The 18,547-nt window shown below is 37.4% G+C and overlaps 1 protein-coding gene across 7 annotated transcripts in view; it reads right to left on the bottom strand.

Moving 5' to 3' along the window:
- Nucleotides 1-18,547, bottom strand: part of pard3aa (par-3 family cell polarity regulator alpha, a) — a 503,387-nt gene that overhangs the window by 108,785 nt on the left and 376,055 nt on the right. For 4 of the 7 annotated variants that reach the window (XM_051881687.1, XM_051881688.1, XM_051881690.1 and 1 more), the window contains one exon: nt 10,667-10,795. The exons of the other annotated variants lie outside the window; for them this stretch is intronic. In XM_051881687.1, coding sequence (XP_051737647.1) covers nt 10,667-10,795 — 129 coding nt within the window. The remainder of the gene's footprint in view (nt 1-10,666; nt 10,796-18,547) is intronic. 7 annotated transcript variants of the gene reach the window in all.

Here is an 18,547-nt window from a genome sequence, read left to right as displayed (position 1 = left end):
TCTGGATTTGCACCAAAACTCCCATTTTATTCAACAAATCTCTTAGTTACATCGCGTTTGAACTGTTAGTTATGATGAAAGTATTCGTTAGTGTGCAGAAATTGATTTGCAATGACAAGATCACTGCTTCCATGTGTTCAACAACATCTCTGTGATTGGTTACAATGTTAATCACTGCAACCTTTCATGCCACAATCTAAATATAATGCCATATATCTAAATGTAATGCTATAATTAAAACTTTTCACTAGTTATCCTTGAGAACTGTAATAGTAAAAACGTGCTAAAAGTTTTTGAGAGAGTAATGCTATTTAATATGCAAAGATGTCAGCCAATAACAGTAGTGGGTGTTTACACTGAAGTCTCACAGCAGACACACCCCTTCAAACAGAGCGTTCAAATCAAAGGGCTAAAATCAGGGTAGGAAAAATGTCTTTTATTTCTAAATTATGAAAAGTTTTTATGTAAAAAGCATGCTAACATTACACTGCAATAAAAAAAAAAATAAAAAAAAGAAGAAAAAGAACTGTCAATTTTGATTTCATGGTGACTTTAATTTCTCTTTCTGTCTTTCTCCTACCTTTCGGTTCACCGAGTTCATCCCTTGAACCATTACAGGTTGTTTCTTTCACATTTGAAGGTTGATATCTTATGCTGGCGAGGCTCCAGTCCACCTGCCGTCGACTTAAAAACTGATGTCAACCTCGCTGCCAGTAAAAACCATGTTATGACAAGTTACGGAAACTCAATAGGACGACGACGCCTCCGGCGCTGTGCCTATAATGGCCAAATCAAATCTGCGAGAGCGATATCTGTGTTTGAATGGGGTAATGAGCACATTGAAGAAGAGGTCTAGTCCAACCTACCCCCTGGAGTATCAGACTAAAACTAATTTAGAGCAGTGGCCTGGGGATGATAAGTGGGCCTCGAGGCTCTTTGTGTGTTTTGTGTATGACAGAAGGTTAACTTCAGGTTGAAAACCAGCACGATGAAGACACTGGTCCAGGTTATGAGACTGGCCACAGTTAAACATACGCACTCACAGTCACTTTAACACCGTGGCCTATAAGCTGTAACCAGGCACAATGCAAAAGTGTCGCACAGCAAAACATTTTGTCATTTGTTTGGTTTGTCATTTTCTCATGACTACGTACTTTTATAATAAACAAATATAATCTAATTAGTAAGTCTTTTTGACATTATGGGGTAGTCAGGGTGTGTGTGTGTTGAACTATGACCATAACTGTGTGTATGCGCCTCAAAATTCTAGCTAAACCTGTCCAGAATTCCCTCTTCCACCTTTAGTTCATTACACAGTTAATGGTCCAGTGTGGTGTTAATGCAGGACACAGAAATAGCACTGAACACATTATTACTGCTCTCCTTGTCCATTCCCGATTCGCCCTCTGCTTTCTCTTCAGAGGTGGTATTAGAGTGAGCAATGATATTTATTTTTATTTTTGTCATAGTTTTTGTCTTTTAATTGAAACATTCAATATTTCATCATGTCATATATAATAATTTTAGTACAGTTTACTCTTACTAAATGCTAGTTCATGATAATGTGCAAAAGAACACACATTTTAAACTGTAACAGACCAAACAATAACCAAATTTTTGAAGCAAATTTAATAATTACGTACAATACCATTTAAAAGTTTGTAGCTGTTTATGTGATTGAAAGTCTTCTGCTCATGAAGGATGCATTTATTTGATCAAAAATATAGTAAAAACAGTAATATTGTGAAATATTATTACAGTTTAAAGGGTATATATCATGAAAATCTGACTTTGTCCATGTTTAAGTGCTATAATGGGGACCCTGGTGCATCTACCAACCCTGAAAACGAGAAAAAGGACAACCCAAGTAACTTTGTTCTGGTAAGCCTTTCTCTGCAAGCATGTGAAAAAATTAGCTGCTCAGATTTCGCTGCCCTCTTGACATAGGAAGGGGATCTTATTATAATATAACCGCCCCTTAATCTGCATGTATCCACCCATGGCGCCGCCATTTTGTTTTCGCAAGCGAGGCAATTCAACGCTGGATTTGCACAAAAGATTAACATGACAACACATGCTAGTCGATGAGTTGAAACAACTCCACAGCAACTACATAAATTTATCCGCTAACCATTCAGAAACATCCAGTTGCATTCTAAAACTTCTTCCTGAGTCTCTCCATCAGTGTCCGACTCCGGTTTGAACAATGTAAGGCTGAACACCGTTACTGACAATCCTCATTTTGGCTGCGTGAGATTCTCCAGCTTTGTTGTTGTTGAGCAACCAAAGCACAAGATGTTAAAGCTCCACCCTCTTCTGGAAAGGGGGCCGGGAGCAGCAGCTCATTTGCATTTAAAGGGACACACAAAAAAAACGTGTGTTTTTGCTTACACCCAAATAGGGGCAAATTAGACAAGCTATAATAAATGATCTGTGGGGTATTTTGAGCTGAAACTTCACAGACACATTCTGGGGACACCAGAGACTTATATTACATCTTGTGAAAAAATGTAATATAAGATTTGATGCTCAAGAAACATTTCTGATTATTTTGATATCATTATCAATGCTGAAAACAGTTGTGCTGCTTAATATTTTTGTGGAAACCATAATATATTATAAATTTTTTCTTTCGTCAAATCAACTTCAAAATCAAATTAATGTGGTTCAGATAACATATTTTGAGTTTCTGTTGATTAAACCAATCGCCTTCATTATATTAACTCAAATTTTTAATTTCAATGAACTCAAAATTTTAAGGCAACCAGGTAACTTACTTTTTTAAGTTACACCACACATGATTGCTGAAGCAAATAACTTCCTGATACATCGATACATCCTTACTGAGGCACAAAGTCACATGACATGGTCACATGGAGGACTGATACTAAAATTATAAAAGTGGAAGAGAAGAGAGAAAACATTATCAAAATATTAGCAAGAGGGATGAAAAAACTCCCCAGTGAGCTGTGATAAAACAACAAAGAAGGACAGCAAATCCCTCTTTGTGACTTTCTTGGCTCAAAGCTAATTAGTGTAGATTGCTACTGTATGTGTGTGTGTGTTTGCGTGTGTGTACGCGTGTGTGTACACGTGTGTGTTTGCGTGTGTGTACACGTGTGTGTGCGTGTGTGTTCCTGTGAAGAGGCAGAAGAGGTGAAAGAAAGTTAAAATCGTGTTTGTCTGTCAGGATGAGATATATGTTAATGTCACGTCTAAATGTTGCAGATCCGCACCTTACACTAATTAAGAGTTTGATGTTGTGATTAGCTGACATCTGTCCAGAGCGCCGGTGTGTGTGTGCGTGTGGGAGGCCGTTATAGCAACATATGGGTCGTCATGGCAGATCTGGGGTTGTTTCTAGGTAACAAGTGAACTTAGAGAAACAAAACTCCTCACCACCTTTGCTTTCACGTCTACAAGGCGCAGTTTGGCACAATTCAAAAACACCTCATTAGATGAGATCCATCCATACCGTAATGCCAAGCTGAATGTTTTATTTATAAGATATCTGAGCTGAAATGCGTCCAAATGCTTCACTGCCGAAGTCCCGAAGCATGCGGTATGCAGTACATCCCGCAGGGTCAAAGTGTTCGTTTTGGGGAGGGAATTAGTCATTGATCAAGGCCTGATATAAACACACGATAAGGAATGAGAGATTTATGAACTCTCTGAAGAATTTAGAAGGTTCTGCTCTGCGAGTCTGCAAAGGAGGAGAAGTTTGGAAGTGAACTGAAATGTTTTGAAGTGAAGCACAGAGCCGAGCGAGAGAGATCACACTCCGGTCCGCCCGCAGTCCTTCCTCTCTTCGCTGAATAAATCACACTGTTTATCTTACGACACCGCCAAATTCCAGACAGACACAGCCAAAGCACTCCCTCCATATGTCTAACAATGTTTAATTCAGTTAAGACAGAGAACGAGACGTTCACATCGATGGCCGTGAGGCAGATCTCACTCTTCAGTTGGTAGTTTTTAAGTGTAAATAAGATAACATGCCAATATTGTCTGTGTTACTTCACCACATGGAGAGTGTGTATTTTTAACATCCTTTCTTGACATTCGATATAGCGAGACGTGGAAAACAACTGAACAAAATACACTTCAGCAGTGCAATCGTCAGGCAGACGGTAAAGTCCTCAGCGTTCGACCACAAGCATATATAGCTGCAAATGTAATTACAAATATAATCTGGTCCACAATCAGTCCTGTCATCTGCCTTTGAACTCTGGAAGCTAATTGGTCCAGTCAAGCGGTGAACTGTTACAAAAGGCTCCGCAACATAATGAGCTCATTTGACAAAGCAGAACGACAATGCTAATTATTTTGTAACAAAATTACCACCACAGTGCGAGGGGAAAGATCAGCTGTGATTACGAGTAACATGCATTAATGCGTCAAAAAATGAAATGTTGGAAAATATATGGAAAGCCAAAGGCAATGCCAGGCAGAGTTAATGGAGAAAGAGTCGCAAAATCAGAGACGGAAAATCAGTTAATAAATCAAGTTAATAAAGTGAATGAATAAGGCAAGCATGGGGACACAGAGGAAGCACAGGACCACGGTTCCCCAAAAATCTATAAACACATCCTACACAGTGAAATAAAAGATCACAAATGTAAGTTATTTAGAAAGGAAAAATAAGGAAAGGTTTGGATTAGAAAACAAAAATGTTGACACATTATTATTATATTATATTATATAAGAAAAAATAATTTACTAATTACTTGTAATTTTTTTTTATTAATAATAATTTGTATAATCTTTATTTACAAAGACATTTATAACTAAAACATTTAAATATTGTGTCCATTAATTGAAAATAAAATAAAATAAAATAAAATAAAATAAAATAAAATAAAATAAAATAAAATAAAATAAAATAAAATAAAATAAAATAAAATAAAATAAAATAAAATAAATTTAGAAATGTTGTCTTGGCAACTAACTGACAATAAATTAAAGTTGAAGTACTAAAATTACTAAAACTAAATCTAAAATAATTACGAATTAAAGGTATCCAGAAATATTTTTTTCAAAAATAATAATGACAAAATCACATAATATAATATAAAATAATTATATTAATATAATTTGTATTAATAATAATTTGTATAAACTTTATTTACAAAGACATCCATAAAGAGGTACATTTCTACATCAGTGCTTATTACCAGTATTGTTATTTTTAACTAAAACTATTAAATACTTTGTCCTTTAATTGAAAATAAAATAAAATAAAATAAAATAAAATAAAATAAAATAAAATAAAAATATAGAAATGTTTTGGCAACTAACTGAAAATAAGTTGAAGTACTATAATAATAATAATAATAATAATAATAATAATTTTTTAAAATAATAAAAACGACAAAATCACAAAATTACAAAAACTTAAATTTAAATGAAAAAAAGCTAATTCAAAATAATAATAAATACTAAATTAACACTGCTCTTTAACTCATGTCATAATCCTTCATAAACCTACAATAGCCTATATTAAGTGTTGTAGCACATCAAACCATTATAAAACATAAATTCAGTTATAAAATACAGATTCTATATTTGTCCATGTTAATAGCTTTACTGCCAAATTATATCAGTATAATATGGGATAAAATTAACACATAAAATCAATGATTTGCTGATGAAGACCTTGGGTATTAGGGGTACATGACAAAAAAGTTGGGAAACACTGTGGGTCCTTTGGCTGGGAAAGTTGACGATGAAGTGTGTTCCAAACCTTACTTTCAATCCCCACACCCTGTGAACCTTCAAAGCTCATGCTAATGGATAAAAAAATAGGAAGCTAGTCAAGATAACCGCTGTTGATTATAACAGAGGAACCCAAACAAGAGTGAAAAGGAAATCAGGAAATGCTGAAGAGTGGAAAGGAAGTCAGGAAGACTGAGCAGAAAAAGAGGTGTGGTAGTCACTGATTAGCCACTAATGGAGCCAAGAAGATAAGCTAATAGCCATGCTAATATACTTCAATGTAGAAGTTGGATGAGAAGTAGTGTACCATGAAGGTTCTCATAATGTTTGTTATGGCCATTTTTAATGCGTGCACAAAGCCTGATCAGCCAAATGTAAACACACAGAGGAGGATGAAAGCGACTGATATATCTTTAGCTGGTTATGGTGCCCACACACTCCTTCCCATGCACATGGAGTAAATGGCCCCCTGCCATGGTGGTCCGCTCAGTCAAGTTACATATGGTGGACAGGGCTGCAGCCATGCAACAGGCATAAACAAGGCCCCATAATGGTCACCGTATTCCTGCAGACATGCAGGCGAGAGCTTCAGGCTCTGTTGAAGCCCTTGATGAGGGATGAAAAATTCAGTTTGTTGAGGACTAACGAAGGATGGGAGGTAGTTGGGGGGGCTACGCAGCTGCTTACAATTTAGTCGATTGTGACAAAAACAAATGCCACTGATGGCAACACTTCATCAACTTCCAAATCACGCCTGCATGCACCAGTGCTGCTTCTGAGCAGTTTTGCATATTTTTACCCCATATTATTCCTATATGTGATATAGTGGCCCCCAAAAAGCCACTCTTGCAATTTATCTCAAGGTCATCTGGTAGCCAGGTTCACAGATGTGCCCTAGAAAAGTAATCACATTACACTGATGTTTCACAATCATAAAGTGTCCAAAATACTTTTTATCATTTCAAACCTAATTTTGTCCTTGAAAAGTGTGCATGTGCTATTTGTCATTAAAGTGGTCCTTGATTATGATTTAACTTTTTAAACTTTAGTTAGTGTGTAATGTTGCTGTTTGAGCATAAACAACATCTGCAAAGTTACGACACTCAAAGTTCAATGCAAAGGGAGATATTTTCTTTTACAGAAATTGCTTTTTAAGGACTACAACAAACAGCTGGTAGGGACTACAATGAGCTTCTTCCCAGGTTAGTGACATCACAAACTCCAAAATTTACATAAACCCTGCCCCCGAGAGCACGCAACAAAGGGGGTGAGGCCATGTTGGGCTGCTTTAGAGAAGAGGAAGAGTTGTAGTAGAGTGTTGTTATCATGCCGTCATTTTACCATATGCCGCCGCTACGTTTACATTACACCTCCACTGTCATTTTGCTTTTTATAGAAATAAAAAAACATTTAATTCAGTTGGATAACAGTCACTTTAATCCCATCCAGCTCATCCAACACGAGCTGCAGAGTCGTACGTAGTGCAGCAGGAATCAGAGCTCACTGATCATGTGACGAGAGTAAGTGACGAGATGACTGACAAGACCATGGCGGAGTATTAGTTGCACAACAGAGCCTAAGCGTCTGACAAATGTCTTATCTTGTAGAATGCTTGTTCAGCACCGCCGCTCCCTATTCACAGAGTATGCGCGATTTCGAAAGTGAAAGTAAAACGCGAATGCACATTCAAAAGCAATTTCAATACCTCGCATTTTGAAAGCGGCTCCCTTATGCATGCAAATATCTCCCAATATGAAAGCTATCTTAGGCTGGGTTGTGTAGTTGTAACCATCTCTTAGCTCTGTATCATGCTTGAAGAAAAATCTGGTCTCTATTTGCACTTTAATTATCGACAGAGTACTTTGATTATGGTTGCACTTATTGTTTGCACTTAAAAAAGACTAAGAGAAAACTGTTATTCATTTTTATTTATACTTTCTTTATTTCTATAATCAATTTGTGGAAATTAGTTCAGTTAGAAGGTCAAAAGTTGTACAATCTCATAAATCATGTACAGTTCTAAGGTCTGAAGAGACAGTTGAGTTTGAGCAAAACCTTTTACAGTGCTTCAGTGTTGTTGTCTTTCACTGCATATGATAATTCATAATCATAAAGTAGAATTGAAATGACATTCAATACAAGAGGATCAGTTAATACATTTCAAATGCAACTGCAGACTGTTTTCCTAGTCATGTATTTCGTCATTGAAGATTTCAGAAAAATACTGTGTAAAATCTTGTCTCATCTCATTCTCGTGAAACTCAATCTCGTGTCTCGTCTTGTCTCATGAGCTAATGGTCTTGTCACACCCCTAATATATATTAATAGCTGTTAATAGCATTACAGCTGAATGATATCAGCATAATATGGGTGTAAATATCTGTATAATATCAGTATAAATATGCTTGTGGCACAAACTATTTCTTCATTACAGTTTGAAATGACATGAGGGTGAAAAAATGATAAATATTTGGGTGAACTCTTCCTTTAACATCACTATGACCATCAACCTAAAACTAACAGCAGAAAAGGACTCTGGGAGAATTAAGTCATCCAACAATACGCCAGCATATGCGCTAAACCCAGCGTTTCCGAGTCATAGATGAATTTCATAAACATCCTTGAGGGTCAGGTGTGCTAAAAAGCAGGCTGTGCCCTCCCTGCCAGAAATAGATAGGCTAATGGTGGCGCGTTATGAAAATTAATCTAGCCAACCTTTGCGCTGCCTTCTCCTTCTGGATCACTAAAAGCCCCTGTCAAAACGTCAAGTCGAATTAACGATCGGTCGTGTCAGGGGAAGGCTGGGTTTGGCCGCGGCCCATCTCGTGTCCTCTTCTTCCTCCCTCTTCCCGGAGCCCCGCGGCTTGTTTTAGCGCTGCTGGATACATCACCTCCAATAGCCATCAGCAGCACCTATCACCTGATCTATAATTTCATAAGTGTGTAGAAATGGCCTTGTCCCTGTGCCTCGTATAATCAATCAAAGCCCCTGCTCGTCCACGTATGCGCACTCACACTCGCGACTGTCTAACCTGTATCACGGCGTGTAATAACACCCCTAAAAATAAGGCTGTAATTGATTTTCCTAGCTGTCAGTTTCCCTGGTGAGAGACTTTGAATATCGCATCACCATGTGCCGGCCGGGCAGATTATTATTATAACAGACCGATTTCCCTCAAGGATTCCCTGCTATCAACTCAAGGAAAATGGCAAAGGTGAGAAAAGGAAAACAGAAAGATAACAGAGCTTAAAAAAAAGAGCAGCGCAAAGTAACTAAACAATATGAAAAGGGCAACGTGGGAAATACGAAAAACAAATCCAGACAAATGATTGTAAATAAGAGCAGGGGTTAGCGAATGCCGTGCAGCCGGCCAACACTTATCTCCCAACATTACTGCTGGTTTTCCCGCCTCTAAGGGCTCCAGGTGGTAGACACATAAGAGCGGGGCCCTGGAAAGCCTGCTGTCTTTGGGGTAGAGCTGGCAATGTGTTGGGCCCACAGCCAAAGCCTCATTCCCAGTGCCCATAGTGGAGAGTGTCAGAGACAAGACAAGCGCTTAGAAATGGGGTTCAGATGTTCCTTTGAGTGGACGCAGGCTTATTGTCATCGCAGGGCCTGTGTGATGCCTCCGCTAAAGACAGGATTGTGCCTATTGTTATGTTTCAATTACGTGGCATCATCAACAGAGGCTTGACAACAAAGTTCATTTGTTTTATGGCTGTACAAATTGAAGGCAGGTCCAAATGCACATTTTATCATTTTCTACATGAATATATAATGGGTTTTTTTTCTTCATAAAAAAATACAATAAAAGCAGCAATATTGTGAAATATTATTACAATTTAAAATAGCTGTTTTCTATGTGAATATATTGTAAAATGTAATTTATTCTCGTGATTAAAGCTGAATTTTCTGCATCATTACTCCAGTCTTCAGTCACATGATCCTTCAGAAATCATTCTAATATTTTTTTTTCATCAAAATACAATAAAATCAGCAATATTGTGAAATATTATTACAATTTAAAATAGCTGTTTTCTATCTGAATATGTTGTAAAATATAATTTATTCTTGTAATCAAAGCTGAATTTTCAGCATCATTACTCTAGTCTTCAGTGTCACATGATCCTTAAGAAATCATTCTAATATGCTGATTTGATGTTCAAGAAACATTTATGATTATTATCAATGCTGAAAACAGTTGCGTTGCTTCAGATTTTTGTGGAAACCGTGATACATTATTTTCAGGATTCTCTGATAAATACAAAGGTCAAAAGAACAGCATTTGTTTGAAATAGGAATGTTTTGTAACATTCCTAAAAGTATTAATTTAATAAAACATATTATTTTAAATATATATATATATATATATATATATATATATATATATATATATATAATCAAATATTATATAATAACATAAAACACAATACATATTATATTATATTATATTATATTATATTATATTATATTATATTATATTATATTATATTATACCATTTCTAATCAAAATTACTGCTCTGCTTTTACTCATCTTTGTGTGAGGGAGAAAATAACATCTGCCTAGAAACAACGTATAATAATTTGAAAGACAGGGAACTGAAATGACTGAAAATGTGTCTCACGCTGTAACAAAAATAACAACAGCCGTTTTATTCAGTCCCCTCACTAAAGGCCTCCATTTAGACTGCGGCCCAAAAGAACCTCCATTATCAGGTTGGTTCCTTCCATTCAGGAGCATGGAAGAAACAAACAATCCATACATGATCAATTTAATGTACCGTTATAAAAGCTCTTGACCATTTACACCAATGACATCTAAGAGCTTTCCCAGAACTTTTACCTCCCAGGACGCCATTTAGTTAATTAGACAGTTTGCTAATTCTCCGGGCAGCGGTAGTTAGGCTTAATTGAGAGTCTTTTTACGGGGACCAGGATGCAGGCGCTCACCTCTCCTGTTCCAGCCTCATTCTCTGCGTCTCCTCTTCAGTGGCCTGAGTTTCCTCCATCTTGCTCTTGCTGGACCCCTTCCGCTCCATCTTGTCTCCTTGCCTCTCGTCTTTGCGGTTTTTGCCAAACCTGTGGCAGCAGCAGAGACAGAGTGTGGGATAAATTAAGATGGACTTCTAGATTGTTTGTGTTTAAGATGGTTAAAGGAGTAAACCTTTCTTTCTTCCTTCCTCATTTCAATAAGAGCACTGAAATACCGGGAGGAAATTAAACTGTCAGAATACTTGACGTATCAAAAAGACAAATGGTGAAATATGACAACAATAGATTCAACACATCCCTTCCATTTTCCACAAAAAGTCTGCAATATAAAAAGTATCATCTAATCTTAAAAAAAAGTAGTAGCAGGAGTAGCAGGTATCTTAAATAAAACTACTGTTTTCTAACTGCATTGATATAAAGTCACGCTAGTAATGTCAGTCAATAATAACTAATAAAAATGGAGATGAAAGTATACAGCTTGACAGAATCCATTCCAACTTATTTCACAAGTGATCAAAAAACTTGTTTTACCTAGTGTTTGATTCACCAAATTTTACTCATGCTTTAAGGAATATTCAGGGTTCAGTAGAAGCTAATCTCAATCTGCAGTTTTATATTGGTAAACGTGATAAATTCACATGTCCAAAGATCTATCTGCATACAAAGGTAAATGTGACTTCACCATTATGCCATAAATGCTGTCAATTGAGTTGAACTTTTATTAAGTTCAGAATATTCCTTTAACAAGACTGACCACATTAACTACCAGCCTGGTTGGCAGTGACTTTGTAAAGGAATTAACAGGAAGCGGGTAAGCAGAGCTTTAGAGATAATGTTTTGTAAGTATGTGTGTGTGTTATCAGTCCCCAAAGACATTACTCGACTAACTTCCTCAACTTTTGTCCCGTCCTGATTGAAATCTTAAATGGTTACACTGTCCTGCCTTTGGACAGGATGTGGTATAGACAGGCTTCTCAGTCAATGGAACAACACCGTGTGATTATCAACAGTTGCCCTTTGGGATTCAAAAAGGCTCCAAGGCATGAGGACGACGTCTCAAAATACTGTGCTTCTGAGTGATGTCATTTCCTGCACACTAGTAGCTTTGGCTCAAAGTGGTCAGTCTTCCAGTCAAAGCAAGCCTCGCAACATACGTTTCCAATATCACAATAATTCTTGAAGAGTTTTGTGTGTGGGTCTTATAAGGGTAAATAGAATTACTGGGGGCGATAATCAAATTTTGTACAAATAAAACAATAACAGAGAGTGTACAAATCCGTGGGGCGACAATATGAATTAGTGCCTCCAATAAAAGTACATTTCAATTCAATGAAAGTAATCATTTTCATTGACTAAGTTGCTTTCTCGTGACGCCTCCATTCAAATGTTGTATGCACATCGATTATGAAAATTTGATTACCAAACAAAAACTATCTTCAAATAGTCAGTGAATGGAAGTGCGATGGCATTAATTTGATTTCTACAGCATATTAACCACCGTAACCCCATGTTTATTTTCCTAACTCTCTTGCCGAGGTTCACTGGAGGCCCCAAGAACACAAGCTTTCCCTCTTAACTCAACAGAATGACCTCAGACACCACTGACTTTGGGCCACTGGATTGAATGTATTCATGAAATGGGAAACCCTTTTCCCCAAATATGTTTATTGTTCTACTTCACACGGGCACGCAGACTGCTCCATCACTCAAATGACTCCAACGTGGGATTGTGAGAGATATTCTCTTTTGGTTACATAAGCGTCGAAAGGCCAAACTTTCCACTTTTGTCCCTCCGATACTGTACATTACCTGATTAATTAATCAACAAATGGCCCGGGTCTAGGCGTAAAAGTCTGCTGCACGCATGCTAATAACAGTGAGGCTCAATCTATCACAGCTCTCGCTGACAACCCACCGTACATCTCAAGGACTTTTTCATTAACTCTCCTTAAATAATCTTCCTTTTCACCATGTCTCTCTCCGCAGCCCATCCCTCTCTTAAAATGACACGTGGAGAGATATGCCGAGAGGGAGGTGAGGATTTTGGAGGCTAATCGATGAGACTATTTCAAACTTCTAAGCTTGATGGCACACAAACAAGCAAGGTCAAAAAAGCAACTAAATGGCTCTTTCAAAGCATTGTGGACTACAATGAATGCAAATTCTCCAACCCTTACGGTAAAACTCCTGTGGGAGTCAACGTCTATTTGCAGATGAAATGGACCAAGGTTTCTTTCAAACCATCCCTGGGGAGCTACCATGGTATTTTATTCATCTCCACAATGCCTGAGGCTTTAAGCATAATTGTCATTAACAAATGGAAACTGAAACTACAGAGACTCAACAACAGGACTGTTTTTAGTTGATGCGCAGACTTTTGTGACCTGCGGGGTGGGACCTTGTCTCCCAGTTCACGTCTTTCATTTTGCTAAACATGGAAACGAATGCACTCTGGCATGATCCCTAGACCTCACATTGAGTGTTGGTTTCACAATCAATCATCTTTACAAGAACCTCTTATAAAATCCTCAAGAACTTGCTTGACGAGTACAGTATTTGCTAGTCAGTGACAGGTGATATTGGGAGAGGGACATTCTCAAATTTGGATATGTATAAGACAAGAGTTAAATATTTTTGATTGGTTTTCCCAGAAAAGAAATACAGTATGTGTATATCTTCTAAAAGTGAATTTAGAACAGTGCAAACAAACAGGAACCAAAACAACAAAACTTAAATAGGCTAATAAAACTTATTTTTTTCCCCCAAACAAACGATTCTCCAATTCTGAATAGACAAGTAAACAAAATAACATGTAATTTACTAGAGGTTCTGGTAAAAAAAAAAAAAAAAAATAATAATAATAATAATAATAATAATAATTGCTGCAGTCTATTTAAAATGTTTAATTAATCAGAATGAATTATTTAAAAAAAAAAAAAAAAAAAAAAAATCGGTTGAATGAATGATTCAATGACTTCATAAATGCTTCACTGGTTTCATTACCTGATGAATCAATGTTTTTTTTAATGAATCTCTTGAATGAATCAGTCAATGAGAAATAATTTTAACAGTCACTTGTCGCCACCTACTGGTGTAAGGATGTAATTTATACAATCTTTATCTGAAGCACCATTTTACTTTCTAAAGGTGATTTGCTCTATTTTGATCGCTACTGTAGACATCAGTGTTTATATCCGAACTATAAACTTCTATCCCGGTACTTCTGTGATAATATGAATATTTACAACACAGAAATAATGATACTGTGTGGTTGAAAGGATTGTTTGTGAAGTTGTTTCATACCAACACATGACAACTGCTCTTTCAGGATCAGCAGCAGCAGAGATTGGAATGTTCCAGTATGATTTTGGCTTAAGATTGGAATGTTCCAGTATGATTTTGAATTAAAGGCTTAATAGACAGGTGATTCGTTGTCATTTAGGAATGAGATCACATGGGTGTTTGAATCGAGATTGCCATCTTTTAATGATTAATCGTGCAGCTCTACCACCTACTGAGACAGTCTTTGTACGTTTTACATATTTTGTAAGCCAAAAGTCCTGCTAAAATTCAGTTGTAAGACACTCTTACATGACAAGTCTGAAGAATCAGAAATGCTTTTGCAAAACATAGCCATCTGTAGCTTTTACAAACAGGTCCGGCCTTGACACAACTCTTCTGTGATTTGTGCGGCCAGGGCAAATGGTTTGAACAATGCCTAATAGCTTCAACAGTATTTTCTTGTCTATACTACACAGAAACAGAGCAAGCTGAATGGCACCGACATAATTAAGCGGTAAACGAATCAGAGACAGCACAATAGACAGCCATACATGGAGACAATGTTCTTTGTCCTTTTGTTCTACAGCTGAATGAGCTTCAGTCAGTGCTATTGGTTTTGGCTGGGCTGTGTGTTGCTCAGTGCTGGCAGAGCTTCAGCAGGTCAGAGTCAATGTCACCAGTAATAACGGCGGCCTGATGGAGCTGGATCTGGACTCAGCAGTAGGTGAACAGTCTATTTGTCGAGGAGTTTTAAAGCTGTTTGCTCAGGCCCTCGGGGTCAGTTTACCACTCACTCACACAATCCTATTGCACATGATTTTGTCTTAGTGATACAGAGGTTTTGGTGTATCAAAGATACAGTGACAAATCTAGCACAGTTTTACAAAGTTACAAAGTCCTAACAACCACCCAGAACACATTAGCAACCATACAGCAATAGTCTGGAAACCCAGGATACTTTAGCATCCACACAGCAATCTCCTAGCAACCATCCAGAAGACCTTAGCAACCACATAGCAATGGCATGGCAGCCACTTTAGCAACCACATAGCAAAGTCCTGGCAACTACCCAGAACATCACAGCATCCACATCTTAACAACCACCTTAGCAACTATCTCAAAATGTCCTAGCAACCACTCAGTTCATCTTAGCAAATACATAGCAACGACCTGGCAACTACCCAGAACACCTTAACAACCACATAGCAACGCCCTGGCAACCACCCATAAAATCTTAGCATCCACATAGCTATGTCCTATTAATTGACCAAAACACCTTAACAACCATTTATAAATGTCCTAGCAACCACCCAGAATACATTAGCAACTACATAGCAACATCCTAGCAACCACCCAAACACCTTAGCAACCATATGGCAATGCCTTGGTAACCACCCAGAACACCACAGTATCCACATAGCAATATCTTAACAACCACCTTAGCAACTATCTAAAAATGTCCTAGCAACCACCCAGTTCAACTTAGCAAATACATAACAACGACATGGCAGCTACCCAGAACACCTTAACAACCACATAGCAACGCCCTGGCAACCACCCAGAACACCTTAGCATCTACATACTGTAGTAACTGTCTGGCAACCACCCAGAACAACTTAGCAACCATCTAAAATGTCCTAGCAACCACCTAGAATACATTAGCAACCACATAACAAAACCGTGGCAACTACCCAATACCTTAACAACCATATGGCAACGCCTTAGTAATATCCTAACAACCACCTTAGCAACTATCCAAAAATGTCCAAACAACCACCCAGTTCATCTTAGCAAATACATAGCAACAACTTGGCAACTACCCAGAACCATCTAAAACCATCTAAAAATGTCCAAGCAACCACCCAGAACACCTTGGCAAACACATATGCCCTGGCAACTACACAGAACACCTTAAAAACAACATAGCAACACCCTGGCAACCACCCAGAACACCTTAACAACCATCTAAAAACATTTTCTAGCAACCATCCGGAACACAAGAGCAACCATAATATAAGTGCCCTAGCAACCACTCGGCAACCGCATAGCAATGCCCTGGCAACCAACCAGAACACATTAACATCTACATAGCAATATCCTAGCAACCACCCACAAGACCTTAGCAACCATCTAAAAATGCTGAAGCAAACATCCAGAGCACCTTAGCAACCACATAGCAATGTGCTGGCAACCACCCAGAACACCTTAGAAACCATTAAAAATACCCTGGCAACCACCCAGAACTCCACAGCATCCACATAGCAATGCTCAAACAACCACCTTAGCAACTATCTAAAAATGTCCTAGCAACCACCCAGGTCATCTTAGCAAATACACAGCAATGACCTGGCAACTACCAAGAACACCTTAACAACCACATAGAAACGCCCTGGCAACCACCCAGAACACCTTAGTATCTACATACTGTAGCGATTGTCTGCCAACTACCCAGAACACCTTAGCAACCATTAAAAATGTTCTAGCAACAATCCAGAACACCTTGGCAAACAACATAGCAACACCCTGGCAACCACCTAGAACACCTTAACAAACATATACAAGAGAAGAACACAGAACACAAGATAAACCACCCAGCAGCCACTTAGCAATTCCCTAGCAACCAACCAGAACACCTTAGCATGGTACATTACCCAAAAACCATGGTATTACCATGGTAACATGTCCAAAAACATGTATATACTACAAAACCCTATTACTTTAGTTAGTGTTATCTAGCATCAAATATTTGCAAACTAAATAAATTCACTGTAACCTGAGTGAAGTAATCCGATAGTGTTTTCTGTTTTGGTGTATAGTGAGCAGGTTTGTATGCCATTCACACACACACTGCCACTGACTTCATCATAAAGTGTGGTCTCCAGTTTCCAGAGCACAAAAGTACAGTTTAATGGGCCATCACTAAGCATCTCTCCCCTCTGCTCCTCTGACAGCCATGAGTAATGAGCACCTAAACACCTGCCGGCTTCAAAACACACGCGTGTGGATGAGAAAGAACACGCAACCTCACACACAATCACACACCAGCCACAGCCAGACATAGACTTACACACACGTTTGTTTTTATATCATGGAGGGACCTCCCATAGACTTCTGTTGTTTAAACGAAAAAAAAATTATAATTACTACACCCTTCCCTACAGCTTCTGGCATTTCTTATATGAGAAGGAAAACACCATGCTCGGAATAGCATATTACCATACTATTCATACTATTTTTGAACAATGTAATACGAATACTATGCAAATTTAGTAGGTGCAATGCAAAAAAAAAAAAAAAAAAAAAAAGTAATAAGAAGTTAATATTGTGTTATTTTAGATACAATATTGTCTGTTTTTTTCCCCACTTTATGTAGCTGTTTTCCACACTGGGACCATGAGGAAGGAACAGTGTTTTATTTTTTTATTTTTTTTTTATTATGGGTACTTTTGGTTCCCAAAAGCTTAGACAAAGGACCCTAAGTACGTACACACACATACTCCAAATACACCTACACCACAGATTTTACTCAATCAAGGCCTCGTACAGGAGCAACCGCAGATGTCAAGGTAGGAGGCAATTGAGCTTTAATGCTCAACAAAACGTTAGTTTACCCAAAGGAGCATGCTATTATACTCAACAGCCCACATCTCCAGCTGAATAATGCCATCTCCTCAATCACCCCCTTCATCTCTGTCACCAGTGCTGTCAAATCTAACATTTCACCACACAAAGCAATACATTACAATGGCCTGTTTACACTACGGATATGTGACATGGGGCGCCTGTGTCTACATCAATCGTAAAGCAAAACAATTTATGTATTGCATACTCAAAAACAATATGTCATGTGATGAAATGAGTTTTGTTGTTGGCCTCGGAAGATAAAGGTTTTTGACCTTTCATGTGCATTTTTGGGATGTCAAATTAATGCATTGATTTCATTTATTTGAAATTATTTTATTTAAATTATATTTAAAAACAGCAAGCAAAAAATGAGAATTTTAATGGATTCTTTTAGTGTGATTAATTATTTAATTTTAAAGTATTTATTTTAAGATATAAAAAAAACAGCTAAAAAAATAATGTTTTTTTTTTTAATAACAAGTTAAAAAAATAATGCATGTATTCAGTGTGATTAAATATTTTAAATTATTTTATTTCAATTATTTAAAAAAAAAAACAGCAAATTAAAATATACAAATTTAAGTAATTAACTATTTTATTTTAAATAATTTATTTAAATTAAAAATAATACATTTCTAACCAGTACTGGTGAAGCTTTATTTAACCAGCTTCATATTCGATACATCATTGTCCATTCACTGTTGTCCGTGCAATGGTTTATATTCTACTTTTAAGTGTGTGATACCTCAGCTGTATTGATTTACAGAACAGTAATGTTCTACATGGCTCCAGGAGACTAACATTATTGTGTCTGATGATACAGTTGTAGACGGAAAGATAGACCTAAACCCTGACGCTCTAAACAACAGGATATTGGTTTGTTATAAAGGCCAACTTGGAGACATTAAGATTGTCAATGGATGAAGCTGGAAG

Source organism: Ctenopharyngodon idella, chromosome 23 (assembly GCF_019924925.1).
Source record: "Ctenopharyngodon idella isolate HZGC_01 chromosome 23, HZGC01, whole genome shotgun sequence".
Taxonomy (NCBI): domain Eukaryota; kingdom Metazoa; phylum Chordata; class Actinopteri; order Cypriniformes; family Xenocyprididae; genus Ctenopharyngodon; species Ctenopharyngodon idella.
The sequence above is the reverse complement of the archived record's forward strand: the minus strand, read 5'-3'. Positions and strand labels throughout refer to the sequence as shown.